This window comes from Python bivittatus, unplaced genomic scaffold (genome assembly GCF_059951505.1).
Source record: "Python bivittatus isolate LINGU-HERP-01145 unplaced genomic scaffold, Pbiv_v1 ctg000080_np1212, whole genome shotgun sequence".
In the NCBI taxonomy this organism is placed as follows: domain Eukaryota; kingdom Metazoa; phylum Chordata; class Lepidosauria; order Squamata; family Pythonidae; genus Python; species Python bivittatus.
The window spans coordinates 57,846,468-57,864,388 of record NW_028277035.1 but is presented as its reverse complement, the minus strand read 5'-3'; the positions used below and the strand labels follow the sequence as shown (position 1 = coordinate 57,864,388).

The window sequence follows — 17,921 nt, the reverse complement described above, 5'->3', positions numbered from 1 at the left end:
CTAAAGACAGAGTTTCATTGCTGACGTATAACATGGGCTGAAACAGATGAGTCTCCAAGAGTGAACAGCGGAGCATCAGCAGTGGAAGAGAAAGACCAAGGAATGGAAAGCAAGATGGCACCCTTCCCTGTTCCTCATTTGTTCATTTCCACCTAAAGATTTGATTAGAGTATAAGCAGCAGGCAACCCTTTGGGAGCTGAAGGTCATACCCAACGTTTCAGAGAGTGGGTGATGAAATGATACAAAGTGTTTAAGCTATGTCACACATGTGGGTGGGACCAGTATTCTCTTTTATTTTCCCCCTCAGGGTTTTTGGCAGGAGAGATCTGGGGTTCTTAAAAAGACGATTTAATGACTACACTATATTTTTGTGTATTTACCACTCCAAAATAGTGGAAAACCTTGCTGCTGGTTCTCACTGATTGTAAATAGAGGGGGCTTTTGAAAAAAATGTGCAGAGGCAGTACATGGTCCTGATGTCTCAGATTGTACTCTTCTGGCTTGGAGGCCTTATGTACAGAAGGGTCTACGCATGTTCTTTCTGAGCTGCTTATCTATAAGCATGCATCCAGTGTCATGTTCAACCGCTACATCAAAGCCAACAGCAAGAACCCACCAATATATATTTGACTATTCCTCTGTGGGATTGCCAGCCTTTTTGTGCAACTTGTTCTAGCATTTTTGCAAGCTGCTTGATGAATAAACATAGAACCATAGAATGTAAGAGTTGGAAGGAACCTTGGAGATTATGTAATCCAACCATCACCCAATGTAGGAACCTACTATTACAGCACCCTTGACATATGACCATGCAACCTAGTAAAAGAGACCATCACTTCCCAAGGCAGTCTGCTCCATTGCTGAACAGCTCTTACCATTAGGGCTTTTTCTTGATTTCTAACTGAAATCTATTTCCTTGTAATTCTGCCCAGTCTCTTATATTAGGAATCTTCAGATACTTGACATCTCTCATGTCTCCATGGAATCTTCTCTTCTCCAGCTAAATATCTGATTGCCAACTGTTCCTCATACATTTTTTTCCTTCCAGACCTTTTATCACCTTGGTTGCTTTCTTCTGGATATGCTCTAGTTTTTCAGCATCCTTCCTAAAACACACTGGGCAGAGACGGAAACAGCATTTTAGGTATGATCTGACCAAAATAGAATAGAAAAGAGCTATGACTTTTCTTGATTTTGATACTATACTCACATACTGCAATGGCCTGCAAACTGAGGTTCTGAAAGGGAGATTCTGGAGAATCACATACAATAAATGATTGTCACTTTAAAGCAAGAGCCATTGAAGCGACAGCTCACTATCTTCTGTACTGTCAATCCTACCAAGATTTGCAACACAAAATTATCACACCACCATTAGCTCAACATCCAAGCTGTACAGACTTTTTATTTCAATTATCTTTTAGCTGACCAGAGTGATGTACTCTTATAATGTTGCCAAGTTTTGATTAGATTCAACATGACTTCAGTAAGAACAGTTTGTCTTGATTAAATCTGTTCCAAGTTTAGCAATAATAATAACTGTGAACCCTCCTGTTTATCCGTTTCTAGTTATATTTACAATGGTCTTTTCACTAAACCCTTAGCTCAGTGTTCAAGAAAGTTTCACCTATGCTCGCTGTGTTCAATTTATCTTTTATTCCATTTTATTATCTTTTATTTTTATTCTGTTTCATGTTGTGTAAGGCTCGGCAATGACCACAATAAAGTACTTTGACTTTGTTCTTGACACTCTACTTCTGTTGATACAGCCCAGGTCTAGGAGTCTTGGTGCCACCCAGAATGTTGACAATTCTATTTGTGCATTACGTTCAGATTTTACCCCATTTCAGATGTATCACTGGTATTTGTTGCCAGAAAAATTATCTAAAATGTATAAATGTACTTCAAATGTATGCTGGAAATGTGAAGAAGGGACATTTTATCATCTCTGGTAGACTCATAAAAAAGCAAAAAAAAAAAAATCTGGAATGAGATACATATTTGTATACGGATGATTTTAAACATTAATATTCAATCAAAACCAGAGACTTTCCTTTTGGGCTTGATGGATAAACAGTTGGAAAAAACTCATGGAACTTTGTTCTTATATATAACAGCAGCAAGGTTTTTATACGCACAGAGATAAAAAGATAAGACCTTACCTACAGTGGAAGAATGGATCGTGAAGTTGATGGAGTTGGCTGAGATGACGAAATTGATGGCTTTGATTCAAGATAAGACATTTTGTAATTTTAATGCTAACTGGAAACCTTTTTTGGACTTTTTGCGGGAAACAGGAAAAATGAAATTATGTTGTGTGGATTTGATTAGAAATAATATGGGTTAAGAGAAATAATGGAAGTTATGTTGTAAATTTAGAGCAAGAGTTTGATGTATATTGTTACTTATATCTATTGCAAGGAGGGTCAGAAGTCAATTCTTTTCTTTCTTTTGTTGTTTCTCTTTTTTCTTTTATGTGCTTTTGATCTTCACTATTTTTTCCACATTTCTTCTTCTTTTTGTTCTTCATTAGTTCTGGGTTTTTTTAAACTTAATAAAGTTATTAAAAAAAAGATTTTACCCCATCTCTGATGATCTTTTAAAAAATCTTGCACTTTCTTACAGCCATTGTTTTTTGTGAATGTGGGAGTGTCTGCACCTCTAATTCTACTTCTTTCTCGCTTCAGCAGTTTTGCTGTTAGTTCAATATCTAGGTAGGTATCTAATATCTAACCAATGTTCTCGTTACTGCTGGTGTGAAAAATGATGCTGTCAGTCTGTATGGGATGAAGGAGTTAAAACGAAAATAACAATTTATGATGAGATACAGTCCCCATTGTTGTCTTTTGATTTCTCCCATGCCTGTGGATGAAGTTGGGAATGCCAGTATGTTGAGTATATCTTTACTGCTACCATACAGTAGAGAGATCTGTTTTTCTTTGCTGCCATCTAGTGGTCTCCAGAGTTTTGCACCCAGATCTGTTACTCTTACCAAGGATACAGCATACATTCTGCACGCAGGTCCTAGGTTCAATATCTTGCATATTCTGGAAGGGCAGAAAAGTCTATGGGTACAGCTAGACAGCTATATTAAAGTGCAACCCAGCAGTCCTTGAGATAGCAGAAAAGTATGCCAGGATAAATGCCAAGCTCTGTTCTGGCTTAGTGACAAAGCTAGCTTTTCTAAACATGGATCTAGTGTTTTTTCAAAAGAGTGCTGGACTCCTGGCAGGTCACAGACACACAGAAGCATCAAGTGCACTGTCTTCAGCTTCACCTTGTACCCCTCTTCTGTGCCTGTGACTTGTCAGCTGGGATGACAGATATGGAGAAGGGGTGTGAGATGTAGTGGGAGGGAGCAATCAGTAACAAATGAACTCCATTTTTGACTAGTTCATACTTTTTCCACATCTAATGAAGCCAACAATGCTGTTTCAGTATTGTCAGCATATAATGCTAGATGTCTACCAATAGTCTAATATTGTCAGAGGTGTGACATTGTTTCATAAAACTATTTGTACCAGATAAATTATTGTAGATAGTACCTCTTATCATCTGAATCAAAGTAACTGCCAAAATCTTTGCCTCTAAAATTAAAAACTAGATGAAAATGGCCATTACTGGCAGGCAGATCCTAGCCCCTAATGATTTGGTCATTGGTTTGGTCATCAACCAAATAATTAATGAAGTATGCTAGATTGTATCCATGAGAGAAACTGTGCTGAGAAGAGGGAAAACATTACTTTAAACTGGAACAAAGCTGCCTCAGCTGTGGGCGAAGATGAGAAAAAACTAACATGCTGAGGACATGTCATATAAACACAGTTACCACACCACGTTCATGCCCAGTTAGATGGACATGAGGATGACCATATGCTGACACAGAAATTAGCCCTAGTCAGTATTAGCCAGGTTCTTATTGATGCTGCTACATTTGCATGTGATATTACTCCAAAATATAATGCATTAGTTTGGGGTTAGTATGTTGGATTACCTCAGCCATTATGACTTATTCTATAAGTCATGGTTAAAACAAATTACAGTTCAGCGTACATCTACTACAACATCTACAGACTATTCAAAAGAGACAATAAAAAGGAAAACAAAAGACCAGAATATCTCCTCACCAGCAATCATCACCCAGATAAGCAGAGATTAACACCAAGATTATCACCAGACATAGTCAGCTGTAAACAATACCCTAATCAAGGAACTACCAGAGGGAAAAAATAAAAAACAAAACAAAACCCAGACCCCCACCAACACTGGCAGGGCATGCCACTGTATATAAACAGAGAGCAAACCCCACTCCCTTCTAGCACTGAAGATGTTATCTAGCCGGGTAACAAAACATTTGCAAGACAACAGCCAAGTTCAGAGAACCCCAAGGACTCCACAGTTCAACCCTGAGCTACACATATTCGCTTCTATTGGTACTGTTCAGTGTACTATATGAACCCAATCTCTATGTAGTTTGTGGCTTCCTTTTAAATTTAGTACTTGGAAATGCCTTAAATGCTGGCTAAACAATATTGACATTACACCAGGCTAAACAGGGCAATGCTGGATCCACTGCATTATCAGGATCAGGAAACCAAATTTCCAGCTTCCATGGTTCTTTACCCAATTTTATGGAATCAATGGTTCTGAAATATTTTAAGTAACGTAATAGGTTAGGGCAGCCTTTTACAACTTGATGCTTCTAGAAACTTTGGGACTTCAACTGTCAGGATTCCAATACTGACAAAATTGGGAAATGCTAGTTAGATAACATCCAGCCCTCCCCAATCTTAGGAGACAATTTAGCTATTGTCTATATATTTTAACAGTATAAAAATATAAACCACTGAAACGGACAGAAAAGAAGGAAGGATAAGTTTTCTACTACAATTTATAGTATTGTATTAGACAAGCAAGGAAGAAAATCTATTAACAAAACCAAGTGACAGCTTCTAATTAAACTGTTTCATATTTCACCTTCAGTAGTAAATGTACTGTCTTCTTTCAAGGTTATACTATTTCTAGTACAATACTTTCAGAATGACCTGCCTTGAGATGAGGACACATTCTAATGACAGGTTGACACCTTCCAAGGCAAGAACACTTTGACCTCTGAACATTTGCACATCTCTGCTGATGTGGGTTCAGTTTGTTAACAGCTCAGATCTTCCTTGGCATGTTTGTAGAGGGCTGCCAAGTAATAAAAGTACTACTCCCCCGGCCGTTTAAGGAGAATCACACAGACTCTCCAGAATAGCCTCCAGCCCAAATAACAGCAGTCTCTCCTGCCAGCCTCATCAGTTTTAGATTTTAAGTGCTGGCAATCTTATTGTTCTTGCCTACTTCCTAAGTATATTGTAAGCATTATACATGCAGTTGTAGGCCTTTTGATATGAGCAATAAATTAACTCAGAGAATGTCTTAAAAACCACCCTTACTGCACTGGAGTTTTTAATACCCACAGATTTCTTCTTTTCCTCTTATTACTGCCTATTAAAAGGATTTGGTCATTACTTCTGAAATGCTAATTGCTCATTAAGATCCATTACTGCTGTAAGCTGAGTATCGTATTTGTATACCTCTTCTAATTTATACTGAATATTGTACTTATTTCTACCTTGCTTTTAAATACTTGTAATCAGCAATACAACACGTTAAAAACAAACTGTATTAAAACTGTTTTAAGACTTAAAAGTCGATTTTTGAAATCTACACGGCGTTATCTTTAATTGAACATGTCCTTGTTGTAAACTAGCCAGTAGCAGATAAGCAGGTATTCCAAACTTTTTTTGTAGACGTCAATTCGAATTTTTGCTGGTAAAGATCGGAAACGAAAAACGAGGAGAAACGAAAACACGCGGCCACTTCTCTGACGTCCGTCCTGCAAGGACGGAACGGACATTCGGGGGTAGCGATTCCCGCCCGGCGGAGGAGGAAGGTTGCGCGTAGAGCGGAATATCACTGCGTTCCCCGGGGTTTCCGCTCCCTCTTCTTTCCTCTTCCTTCCTTTCTCCGCCGTTGCCGAGATCCCGGATCCAAGATGGAGTCTCTGAGTAAAGCGGGGCAAGAGATGAGCCTGGCGGCCTTAAAGCAGCACGATCCCTACATCACCAGCATTGCCGACGTGACCGGCCAGGTGGCCCTTTATCGCTTCAGTCCAAAGGCCAACGAATGGGTGAGTGGCCGCGAGGCAGAGCCGGGTAAAGGGTCTTAATAAATGCGTGGCTTCCAACACCGCTTCCCACCGCACGCCCGAGTTGTTCGTGGGGCGCCTCCTGTTCCTTGCCGCCGCCCTCCCTCGGCGGAGCGAATCCTCTTGTTGGGTGGTAGAAGGAAGGAGGGCGGCCCTTTCCAGCTCCGTCCCTGCGGCACAGAACTGCTTCTCAAGGAGGAGAGGGGAGCCCAGAAACACACCCACTTTCTTAGGCAGCTGGTTGCAGTTTATCGTTCCGCCCCTTCCTCGGGATACTGTGGGCTTAATATTCGAGTAATTTGGTTTCTTGCGTAACAGCCATCACTGCATTTTAGTTATTCCACAGGTTAAAATGAGATTAAAGGTGAGCGATGGTGTCAGAAGTAACAGTTAGTAATCACTGTTTTTGATCACCTCAGAAGTGATGGTGTGGTTGGCCTGTTCGGAGATATAAAGGAAATGGCTGCTGGTATACCTTCAGTGGTCCTGTACATTATTCAGTATGAATGCCAAATGTGAAAATCTTTCACAATTAAAGAACAGCTGTGATCTGTGCAATACTGTTGGTAAAGGTACTGTATGCTGATATGTGCACTCTCTGGGTATGGAGTACAAAAACATTTTTAAAATACCTCTTTCTAAGTTAAATGAGTCTTCGGAATTTACTGGATTTTGTTTTTCTTTTTCTCCCTTCCCTGCCCTAGCAGGAATAATATTCTTGGATTAAAATTTGTATTAGTTATTTCTAGTTAAAATTTGCATTAGTTGTTGCAGGTATGGAACTGGAAAATGTTGGTTAATGTTGGTTAATGTGATATTCAATTAGATGAAGTTGTTAATGTGATATTCAAACATTAGTTGTTGCAGGTATGGAACTGGAAAATGTTGGTTAATGTGATATTCAAATAGATGAAGATACATTTTGAAATATTTAATCTTTGATGGATCTGCATTGATTTGATTTCTGTAAGCCATCAAAACTGGATCTGACATGGATTTGATTTCTGTAAGCCGCCTGGAGTCACTGTGTGTGAGTTGGGTGGCCATATACATTTCTTTAATAAATAAATTTGAACCTTGTGTACACAATTCTTCCTTCCATTCATTAGTCATATCTAGCCTAACTTTTCCCTCAGATAGTTGAGGAAATTTTGACCATGTAGTAGCACAGCTGTAGAGGTCATAGGGAATGGCCTTGAAGGACAGGAGGAAGAGCTACTACCAATGCAATGATCAAACAAGGGCTTAAGCCCATTCCAAGACACTAATTTGAGTAAACCTCTCAGACAAGCTCCTTCCTGGTTCACACGAAGATAAAGTGAGGAAGGGGGAAGAAGCACATTCAGACTTGCAAGATTCTATATAGTTGTTATGATAAAAGTAATCCTGACCTATATGGTATTGATTTCTTAGTCTGGTCTTCCTTATAGGGCAGACAATGGCTAAAGCCATAGGATGAAAGGTTGACAAACTTAAACCTCCTCTCCCAGAAGGCCTCTGGGTCTACACCTCCTAGCTCTTCTTCTTGACTTAGTGCAGCAATTTGGTAATTACTGCTGCTACTACCTATCTTTCAGGGAAGCACCTCACCTGGTGTCTTCTCTGTAACCCTGTTTTGTGAGAGGGATGGGGCTCCTACAACTTGAGGTGCTTTTATGGCAAATTAAATGGGGGAAAATGAAATAAATTCTGTAGTGCCAATTCCTGGCCCCATAGCATTGAGATACATAGCTGGGGAAATCAGTACCCCAGTTCCCCCATCCCTTTCTGGGAAGATGAACCAATCTCATAAGAGCTACGTAATTAAAATCAAACTTAATTTAAAATGAAAGAAAAAGAGGGAATATAAGATGTCCTTTTTTAAAACTTATGTGGAATAAATAAAGATATAGAGCCATTCTAATTACAGATAGCAATTTGAAAAGGATATCAAGTAGATAAAAGAAAAACAGAAGGCTCTGATATACCAAAAGATGATACTGTTCTGCTTCTAATTTGAGTAATTTCTGCTGTAAAGAAATTCCAAGTGACATAAAGCAAAGCAAACAGTCATTGAGTTTGCATAGAGAAACTAAACATTAGAGGAATAAATTGAACTTAAACAGCACATGCTGAAAAAGGAATAAATTGGACTTAAATAGCACACATTGAAAAAGAAATCAAATTTAGTGCAGTTCTTGGCTAACTTTTTCTTACTCCTCTAGAGCAGTGTTTCTTAAAGTGTGGTCCTAGGACCTCTGGGGGTCCCCAAGACCTCCTCAGGGGTCCTCAAAATCAAAATTATTTGCCAGCCTATGTTGAAAAATAATATAATATTAAAATCCCATCAAACAATCATGAGAAGTAGTAGCGGCAGCAAATGTATCAATTTTAATTTTTAATACAAATATTGATAAATATAACCCATACAAACAAAAGCTCTTTTGGGGTCCTCCATAATTTTTAAAAGTAGGAAGGGGTCCTGAGTGAAAAAAGTTTAAGAAACAGTGCTTTACAGAATAGATTACCCTTGGAATACCTCTGTGCTAATTTGTTGCCTGGAAAATTCTCCTTACAGATTCTATCTTAAACCTGAGGCTTAAAGGTGATGTTAAATCTTTCTCATTTCCAATTTCCATTCAACAAGTTCTGCCTCAGTTTTTTAAAAGACAAAATCCATTTCCTCTCTAGCAGAAAGGGGTTTCTGCCTAAATCATCCAGCCATGCCTCATTTTGGAAGATGTGTATTTATCTGCACTCTGTCTAGCATACAGCTCCCAATCTAGAGTACTGTGAATGTAAATTGGCTTCGCAACATAATAGTTGGAAGAAAAATTATATATTCCACCTTGTGCCTCTTGAAAAGAAGATGGCAGAATCTACTATTTAAATAGTCAGAAGGCCTTAATTTATATAAGTGCCTGCTTATCTCTAAGCTCTGGGAAGACCATTATTGCATTGTTGGATGTTATGAAATTTCACTTGGCTTCTCATTTAGGAATGAGAGATACATGCCTGGATTTATCTTGCTTTTGGACAGTCCCTACCAGTTAGATTTTCAGTAACTCCCAAATAGGAATGTAGCCAGTTCCATATTAAAGACTACTGTGTATTCCAGTAGTCCACTGAACTGAATAAGTTGTCCACTGAAAAAGATGGTATATTGACAATGTTGTACGCCAATTTTGTGTGGCTGGTTTGGCAAACTTAAAATGCTGCAGGAAGATTGAAATCTAATTGTTTCCTCCTTTATACTGCTGCTCTGAACAAAGTATGTTTACATGGAAATTATATAAATTATATAAATATATAACAGTGACTTTATTTTAAAAATGAAATAATTGCATTCATTTAATTGCATGCATTTTTATTTTTATTTTTGCCTAATTATTGCCTAACACTTTTATTTATTTATCAAACTTGTATGCCACCCAATTCCCAGTGATTTTAAATTATGCCATTAGAATCTCTGCCTTCTCTCTATCAAAATTGCCTTGCTTGAATGAGAGCAGCCTCTTCTCTTCAAAATTGGTATGGGACTAAGGTATTTGAAGGGCTGTCAGCTGAGATGTTTTTGTGCTGCAGCTTCTGGATGTTGGAAATCAAGGCCTTTTACTGTAATAATGGAAATATTTTTTGTTCTGGGTTCTTAGAGATTCTTGTTCCTCAATTTTCCTGCTGACTAGTTTCAATGTGAATGCTATCTAGCAAACCTTGACTGATCTCAGAAGAACTAAACAGGGTGACATATTGTTGATGGTCTCTTAGTTTTACACCTACATTTTTCACCCTCCCGACTACTTAAATTTACATCTTCTCCATTTCTACCTATACACCTTATCCCTGCAGTGAATAAAATTTGAGAGATATAGTATGGTCACTGACATATTAAAGTCTCAATTTTGAAAGCATGTATTTTCCATGTGTGAGACTTTAGTATGCATTAAAGTTTATTGCTCAAAGATGTAATATTGTATGATAGAAACTTCTTGAACTTTGTAATCCAGGAGTGTTAACATTTTTACAGTGCTTTTGCCAATAAATGATGTAGCTTCATTTAAAAAAAAAGTCTTACTGTTAAAAAAAATGACTTCATATCATTAACTTGAAGACTGTAATTATAAACATTTGTAATGATATATTTTCCAAGTCTACTAGTATGCAATCAAGGTTTTTGAGATTATTCTAGTGTAGATGTTAATGAGTTACTGTCTGTGTGAATTTTCACACTGAAGTATAATAGTTCAGTCCTCTGCTGTTGAATTAAATCAATCCCATTCATTATGTCATATAATTTCTTATTTAATGAAATGTAGGAATGCATCAAATGATATTTTGCTTGAATTAATTTGTTGCTATTTGTTTTGTCTGTTATAGGAGAAGACTGACATAGAAGGTACCTTATTTGTGTATAAAAGGTAATGAAATAACTTCCAGGAATAGTTTGATTAACAGTATATTAGAACATAGCCTGTGGCATTTGTCTCTTGCAGAGATAAAATTGTATTTGCCTAGGGCAATTAAGCAATATTCCATTATTCTTAAGTTGATTAATCAGTGCTATGGTCTGTACAATGTGTTGAAATGGATCCAGAGATGCTGTGTCTCAAAGAGAATGGTGGTTCTGTATGGCAAAAGGCATTTTTTAAATTTGGTTCAAGATCTTTGAAACTGTGCTGCTGTTTGCATAAAGCACTCCACAGTCTCTTGCAGAAAGTCTCAAGAAGTGTGCTTATGCAAGCTATTGCTAATTATCTTGCACTCTGTCTTCAGTTTTCTTCATTTTTCAAATTACTCTTCAATGGCATTTTGTAGAATGCTGCTGTCAAGCTTTCTTCTGCTTGTGCATATCTTGTACTAACTCCTCATATTTTAGCTGTGATTATGACATCACTTTCTAACTTGGCTAAGTTGTCATTATCAGTTTGCTGATGCTTCTTCTGGAAACAGTTTATCCATAGTTTGTTTCCCTTGAAATAACAGGTCTGCTTCACCTTACCATGGCTTTACGATTGTAAATCGATTGAACATGCATAACTTGGTTGAGCCCGTAAACAAAGACTTAGAGTTTCAGCTTCATGAACCTTTTCTTCTCTATAGAAATGCCAACTGTAAGTATGCACTTGAATGTATTATTTAGGAGATCCCATTTTTAGAAGTTTAGAACATTTATTCTATTTAAGTACAGTAAATCTCAGTTTAACACCCCCAATTTAATGGATTTTGGATTTAGTGCACAAAGTTTGACTTCACAAAGGCTATTAAGTATGAATTCAGTCTGAACAATTGACATAATCTATGTAATTACACAGGTGATGTAAATGTATGCAAATGACATTAATTCATGTCTAACAAACATTTACATTTAATAGACAATCTTTTCTTTCAAAATGTCTGTTGAATCAAGTTTTACTGTATATGTGTGACACAGTGTAAACAAGTTAACACTCAATTTGGGTTGCATGGATGCAGTTAGTTAAGAAAAATGCAGAACTTTGAAAGTATTGTTACACAGTTGGTAAATAGCACATACTCATATATAGTATTATCTCTTTTAGTAACATACTCTTGGAGACAGTATTCTCCAAAATCAATTGGAATTGCTATTTTAGTCAGTTCATCAGTCACTATTGGTCTAATGTTTCAAGAAGCCATGATTCTGAGTATATGTCTGAATAATTGGTTTGCTGCTTGTTTATCAAAGTGCCTTTAAAACTTATTTTTGCTGTAAAAGGCTGCTTGTACTTTGATTTATTTCTGTTTCATTTCCTAAAAAGTGCACATTAACTTAAGCTGACACTGAAGTTCCAGGATAAAAGTTAGAGGACTGGTTCTAGATCCAGTAACACTTAGAATAAACTAGTAAAAATAATGATTCCAATAGAAGAGACTATATGTAGCTCAGGATTGAGCTGTGATGTCAGGCCTAGCCCAAGAACAATGATGAAACAGCCCAGTCCGGTACAGTTCCTTTATTAGCTTACACCTTATAGACAGAATCTTGCCAAACTAAATCTATACTACAGCAACTAGTGGATATACCCTGTGAGATTCTAGGGAGTGGCTATCCTGAACCTCTTTCGCTTCTCACGCTCCTGTTGTGGACTCAGCTGCCTCTTGCCTCTCCTCTCTCCCGGAATGCACTCCCTCCTTCCTGACAGCCTTGATCTCCCACATCACTCTCCTCCTTGTAGATACATTCCATCACATGTGGAGTCCTTGGTGCTCTCTGAGCTTGGCTGTTTGCTTGCAGATGTTTTATTACTTGACTAGGTAACATCATCAGTGCTAGGGAGTGTGGGGTTTGCTCCCTGTTTATATGTAGCTTGCCCTGCCAGTGTTGGTGGGTGGTGTTACCTGGCTGGGTAATGAAATGTCTGCAAGCAAACAACCAAGAATTCTACAAAAATAATTATTCTTAAATAATTTATGATTAACTCTTTATTTCAATTTATTTATCAACCAAACAATAAACTCTGTTCTGTGAATCCTTTTTAATTAAATAATCCTTAACATTGCCTGCAGTTCTTTGCACATTATATGCAAGTAAATCTCACTGAAAACAGTGGGATTTATTTTTCAGTACCCATTTATGTAGGGTTTTTTTTAACATTTCTGTCCTAAATTTATGCAAAATATTTAAAGTTAACTAAATGGATACACATTTAAAAAAAATATCATTCTACAATTACAAAGATTCATTTGGAGAATGCATTCACACAACCGTTTTCTTACTATCAGAGACCAGTCCAGCTTTTTTTTTTTCCAGATAATAGTAACATTAAAAATCTAGAATTATTTATTCCATTTCTTCAAAGTATCAAACACTTCTTGATTTTCATTAGGAAAGCTATTTAAAGCATAAGTTTGTGTGTGTACGCACTATGCTACTGCTACTTACTTGCTACTTGCTATTATGCACTGCTGTCTCCATAAAGGAGTTGGTCTAAGTGTTCTTTGATAAGCCATATTAATAAAGCATTGTGTGTAAATGTATTGAAAGCATTCCAGATGCTTAATTTTAAAAAATCAAATAAATTTTAGCTTACCTTTAAAGGTCACTAAGAAGCATGTTTCCATATCAATTTCCCTTATAACTTTCCCTTTGTATCTGATGTCTCTATCTTGAGGTAAAGAACAAATATCCATGATGTTAAAAAGATTAATATGGATTAAATTTGAAATAAGGATTATGTCTGATTTTTTTCTCTTTCTTTTTACTGGATTTCTGATTGCCTTTGTCCAGTTGAAATGCAGCAGCAGATATTTTGTCCTGTGTGACTATACTTGAAATGCTCTTACAACAATATATTACATCTTTCTAGCAGAGGAATCCTATTTCTGCTCATTAAAAATGTCAAAGTAGGTTCAGCAAGTGGAAGAACAGCTACTCAGGAGATTGGCAGTGTTGTTAGGACGTCATGTGTTTGATTGTAGAAGAGGAATGAATTAGCAGCTGTCTTAACTCAACCTTCTCAGCCAAGATAAAGAGTGGGACTGTTTTGCTATTTCTCTGGACAGAAACAGTGGAATTGCATTAGGGGTTTTATAATGGAGTTTAAATTGAGAGCAGCCAAATATGTACAGTAGTGTGATAGACTGAACTAATATGTCAGCAGGAGTCACTTGTTCTGCAATCTGTTGCAAAGTATTTATCTCTCTTCTTTCTTTGATAGCTTTGTTTGGGACAAATCCATTAGTTCTTGGCTTTGATATCCACTTTAGACATATGTTTTATTTCATCATGTTTATACCTCCAGAGTAATTACTCTTCATATTGAAATGCTTGAAATGGCATCCAGAGAACTTGGGATTCCATATTCTGATACCTTTACCTTCCAGTACAGCGCTTCATTTCTGCTTCTCAACAAGATATTAGTAGGACAGCAAAGATATTATACTCAGTTCATACTCAGCCTTTGTTTATTCTGGTTTCTGCTACATAATTTTTACTAAGTATGTAAAAACATACTTATAGAGGGTATAGAGAGAATAGAGGGTATCTCTATTCCAAGAAATCCATAGAATCAGAGGGATAATATGCTTTGCTGGTCAGAAGATAGGAAACTCTTGCCAAAAGACAAAAACCACAAAATAACCTTTTTTTTCCTGCATGAATGTCACAGTAAAAACATTTGACTTAACAGTGTTGAAAACAAACCTCCAGTTAACAGCAGAACTGTTTGGAATGCAGTAAAAATGGCTAAAAGATTACCTGCTCCATCACAGATACCCACAACCAGTTACAAAAATGTAATATGAACATTAGCTCCCGCAAACTTGTCCTCCATAAATCCAGTAGCAAACCCAATTCAGAAACTCTTGAATCATTAATCACACGGCCAGCAGAGCAGTAACTGCATGGAGAACTAGCTTGAAAGTGAAATTTATTAGACTCCAGACTTGGGAGAATGAAACTACAAAGGGCAAAACTGTAAATCTCTCCAAGAGAAAACCCAAGACCAACCTTTATGAAAAGGACTCAGTTTCAGATCTGAAACTGCAGACAACCCATACTTTCTTGCAGAGTTCAGAAAGCTTAGGGTTTTCACAGGAAATACAACAAGGCATCGGATTAAGCATCATCCCCCAAATGATCTAAATTACTCACCCAAAACAGCAAGCGGGAAAAGATAGCCATGAAGAAATTAAAAGCAGACCTAGCATTGTGATCCTGCCATCAGATAAAGGAAGAATCATAGTTATGAAGACTGCATCCACAAAGTAAAAACATTACTTGGAGATAGCAGCATGTACCAAGAAATTTTAAATAACCCCATCACAAAACTACACAGAAAAACAAATAGCTGCCTCCCAAGAACCACACAGAATGAGATCCAGAAATCCCAGTTTAGCTAAGTTTTACAGATGCCTTCAAATACATAAAGACAACCTTCTGTATCCTATTGTTGCACTTGCCAATACCACGACTTGCAGGATTTCCAAAGAACTCCACAGGAACTTATGCAGCTCTTATACCAGCTACAAATACTGCATGGCAATCCCCACTTCTGAACCATTGCACCGAGGAAGTGTCACTGGGATGCAGGGGGAACTGTCTGCGGGAACCCTGATCAGTACCATGGTAATCAGACCAGTAGTCTGGTTCTCCGGTACCAAAGCCTGGAGAACCCGACTACTAAATTACGTATAGTTTTTTGTACACTTAGTTGGAAGTATAGCTCATGCTTCAGTGGGAGAACTTGTCTCCTCTAAAAAGAGAATGGAAACTAGGGCTATGACCCAGAAATTGGAGTGTGATAACTATATTGTCATATCTGGCAAGCCTTGATTTACTTAGTGGCTGTACTTCAGTTATTTTAGTAATATATTTGGTTTGGCCACCACATGAATCACCTGCCTTTTGCAAGCGATTTTCTCCTGCCCTTTGTTTCATTCGTCCTTTTCCTTGAGTCCCTGCATTTTGTTTTTGTTTTTTACCCCTCTTCCTCCAACAGTTATGCCTTCTTAATGTCTCATCTTTTTCTCTTTTTATTATTTGACAAGAGGTAGAATGACAGTTTTTAAATTTTTAAATTTAATTTTTAGGAAAACTGCTTTTTTGAATTCATGATATTAATCATGTTAAATGAGAGTTCATTTTAGTACTATTATATATGTTTACCTAGAAGTAAGTCCCATTAAACTCCCTGAAAGTTACTCCCAGATAAGCGTGGGAAGGACTACAGCCCTAGTCTCATTTAAATTGTTAATTGGCTTCTAGACAGCAATGCAAATGTTTTATAATTATGGTTACATACATAAGTTTATTTACAGCACAACATTTTAGATTCTGTACCAGTTCAGGTGTTTATTTCTTCTGGGTTACTACAAATTAACTTGTCATATTTGGAGATAACAAAGTCTTTAAGACTTTTTTGTAATTCAAGAATAAGGCTTTTCCTTGGTCATAATAGGTTGTTAAAAGTGGTGTGTAAGCATTTTGAATGTGAAACGTTTTGCATTTGAAATGCTCTGTTCTGAGCTTGAAACAGCTGTTCCAGCTTTACCAGAAGTGTTCCAACACTGTTCTGGCCTTTCCATAAGCATTTTTTTTTTTTTGTGCTCAGAATGACCTGCCTTGAACTTAAAATACTTTAGGAATTATCCAAACAGTGTCAGAACTTTTCTGGGAAAGTTTGAATAAGTAGATTGCAGTCTGATAATTCTGCTGCTTTACTTTTATATTTAGATGTCTGCTGTAATAGTTGATTTTTTAAAAAAAATAACCAGATCCTTTTTTTAATATCTTCTAGTGTTAATTTATAGTATTTGGTTCTATGATAAGAATGACTGTCATCGAATAGCAAAACTCATGTCTAAGTAAGTACTTAATTTTTTAAATATATAAATTGAATGAATGAATGAATAAACAAACATTGTTTGTATTATTTTTAGCTTTATAGCATCTCACTGCAAAATCATGATTCTTTTGTTGTCACCTACCTTCTAAAAATACATTATGACTTAATTTTATATTTGGAAGAAATATTCAGATTGTAATTCTGTACTCCTCATTTGGAATTAATACCAGCAGATTTGGGCTTCTGGAGATAATTTATAATCACAATGAGAGGTAGCACTGATAACTTTAATCACCATAACTTTGTTTAATTCCCTTTTAATTCTGTGGAAATTTCTTAATATAGCTATGTGTTATGTGAAAAAAAAATCCTTTTATCTATGTTACATCTTGCCTTTTCTACTGTTCATCCTTTGGAACAGTTTACCCCTAGATATCAAGACAGCTCCCTTCTTTCTACTGATCTGGAGAGGTGTATAAACATGGCTGTTCAGAAAGGCATTTGGTGTATGAGTAAAGTCATGCTACCCTGAATGGTAACATGTTGGATTGACTGTTTATAATTATATTGATTTTTGTTTTTAATCTTCATATATTTGTACTGTAAGCCTCTCATAGTCTCTGAAAATATAAATTGTGGCTTATAAATTGTAGTCATCAGTCAATCTTCATTGCATGCACAACTTCAAATATCTTACTCTTAATAACACCAGATGTAAACATTCCTCAAAGGTGCACTTTTCTGCATTGTCACAAGGCTTTGAATTCTCAGGAAACGTTCAGACACTCAGCACATGAAGGTTCTTGTGATTTTTTTTTTAATGTGTGAACTTAAGAAGTATTTCTTCAGAAATGCCAATTTCTTTCACATCAAAAAGCATTTAAACAACCATTGCTGTCAGTTTCTCCTCCACTTTTCTGCCTTGCTACAACTTTTGCAATAAGTTTATAGTAAAATAGTGAGTTGATCTTTGTGTGCCTGTTCAAGCATTTCCAAGTTGTTGTTGTTGTTGTTGTTATTTAGATCCAGTTAACTCTTTTCTTGCTTGTAATGTGAATAACTTAAGCCTGTAGTTATATGCCTGTATACTTGGTAGCCATTTCCATCCCACATTATTCTATTTGTTATTGTATTCTGGGTTTATCTATAATCTCCAAGATGGAGTTTGCCTTTTTCAAAATAACCTCAAGTATTTTTATCAAGCTATCCATCACAATCTGTTTTTGTAGAGAGACATTATGAGCTGAGATTCCTGTCCAGTATATTCTATTCCATTTATATCCCACTGCAATCCAAAATTAGTGGGATATAAGGACATCTTGTATTTATTACATTAAACAATTCATCATTTTAATGCCTGCTCAGTTTTATGAGACCATATTAAAAGGTTTTGCTCTCTTTTGTATTTTTACCATCCTAAATAATTTGGTGGCATGTTCATCCC

General features: G+C 36.6%; 1 protein-coding gene across 1 annotated transcript in view; it reads left to right on the top strand.

Moving 5' to 3' along the window:
- The first annotated feature begins 6,019 nt into the window (after window positions 1-6,019).
- DCP1A (decapping mRNA 1A) overlaps window positions 6,020-17,921 on the top strand; it is a 32,351-nt gene continuing 20,449 nt past the window's right edge. The window contains exons 1-4 of the mRNA XM_007424049.4: window positions 6,020-6,176; window positions 10,551-10,591; window positions 11,157-11,284; window positions 16,430-16,496. Of these exons, the coding sequence (XP_007424111.1) occupies window positions 6,042-6,176; window positions 10,551-10,591; window positions 11,157-11,284; window positions 16,430-16,496 (371 nt within the window). The 5' untranslated portion in view covers window positions 6,020-6,041. The remainder of the gene's footprint in view (window positions 6,177-10,550; window positions 10,592-11,156; window positions 11,285-16,429; window positions 16,497-17,921) is intronic.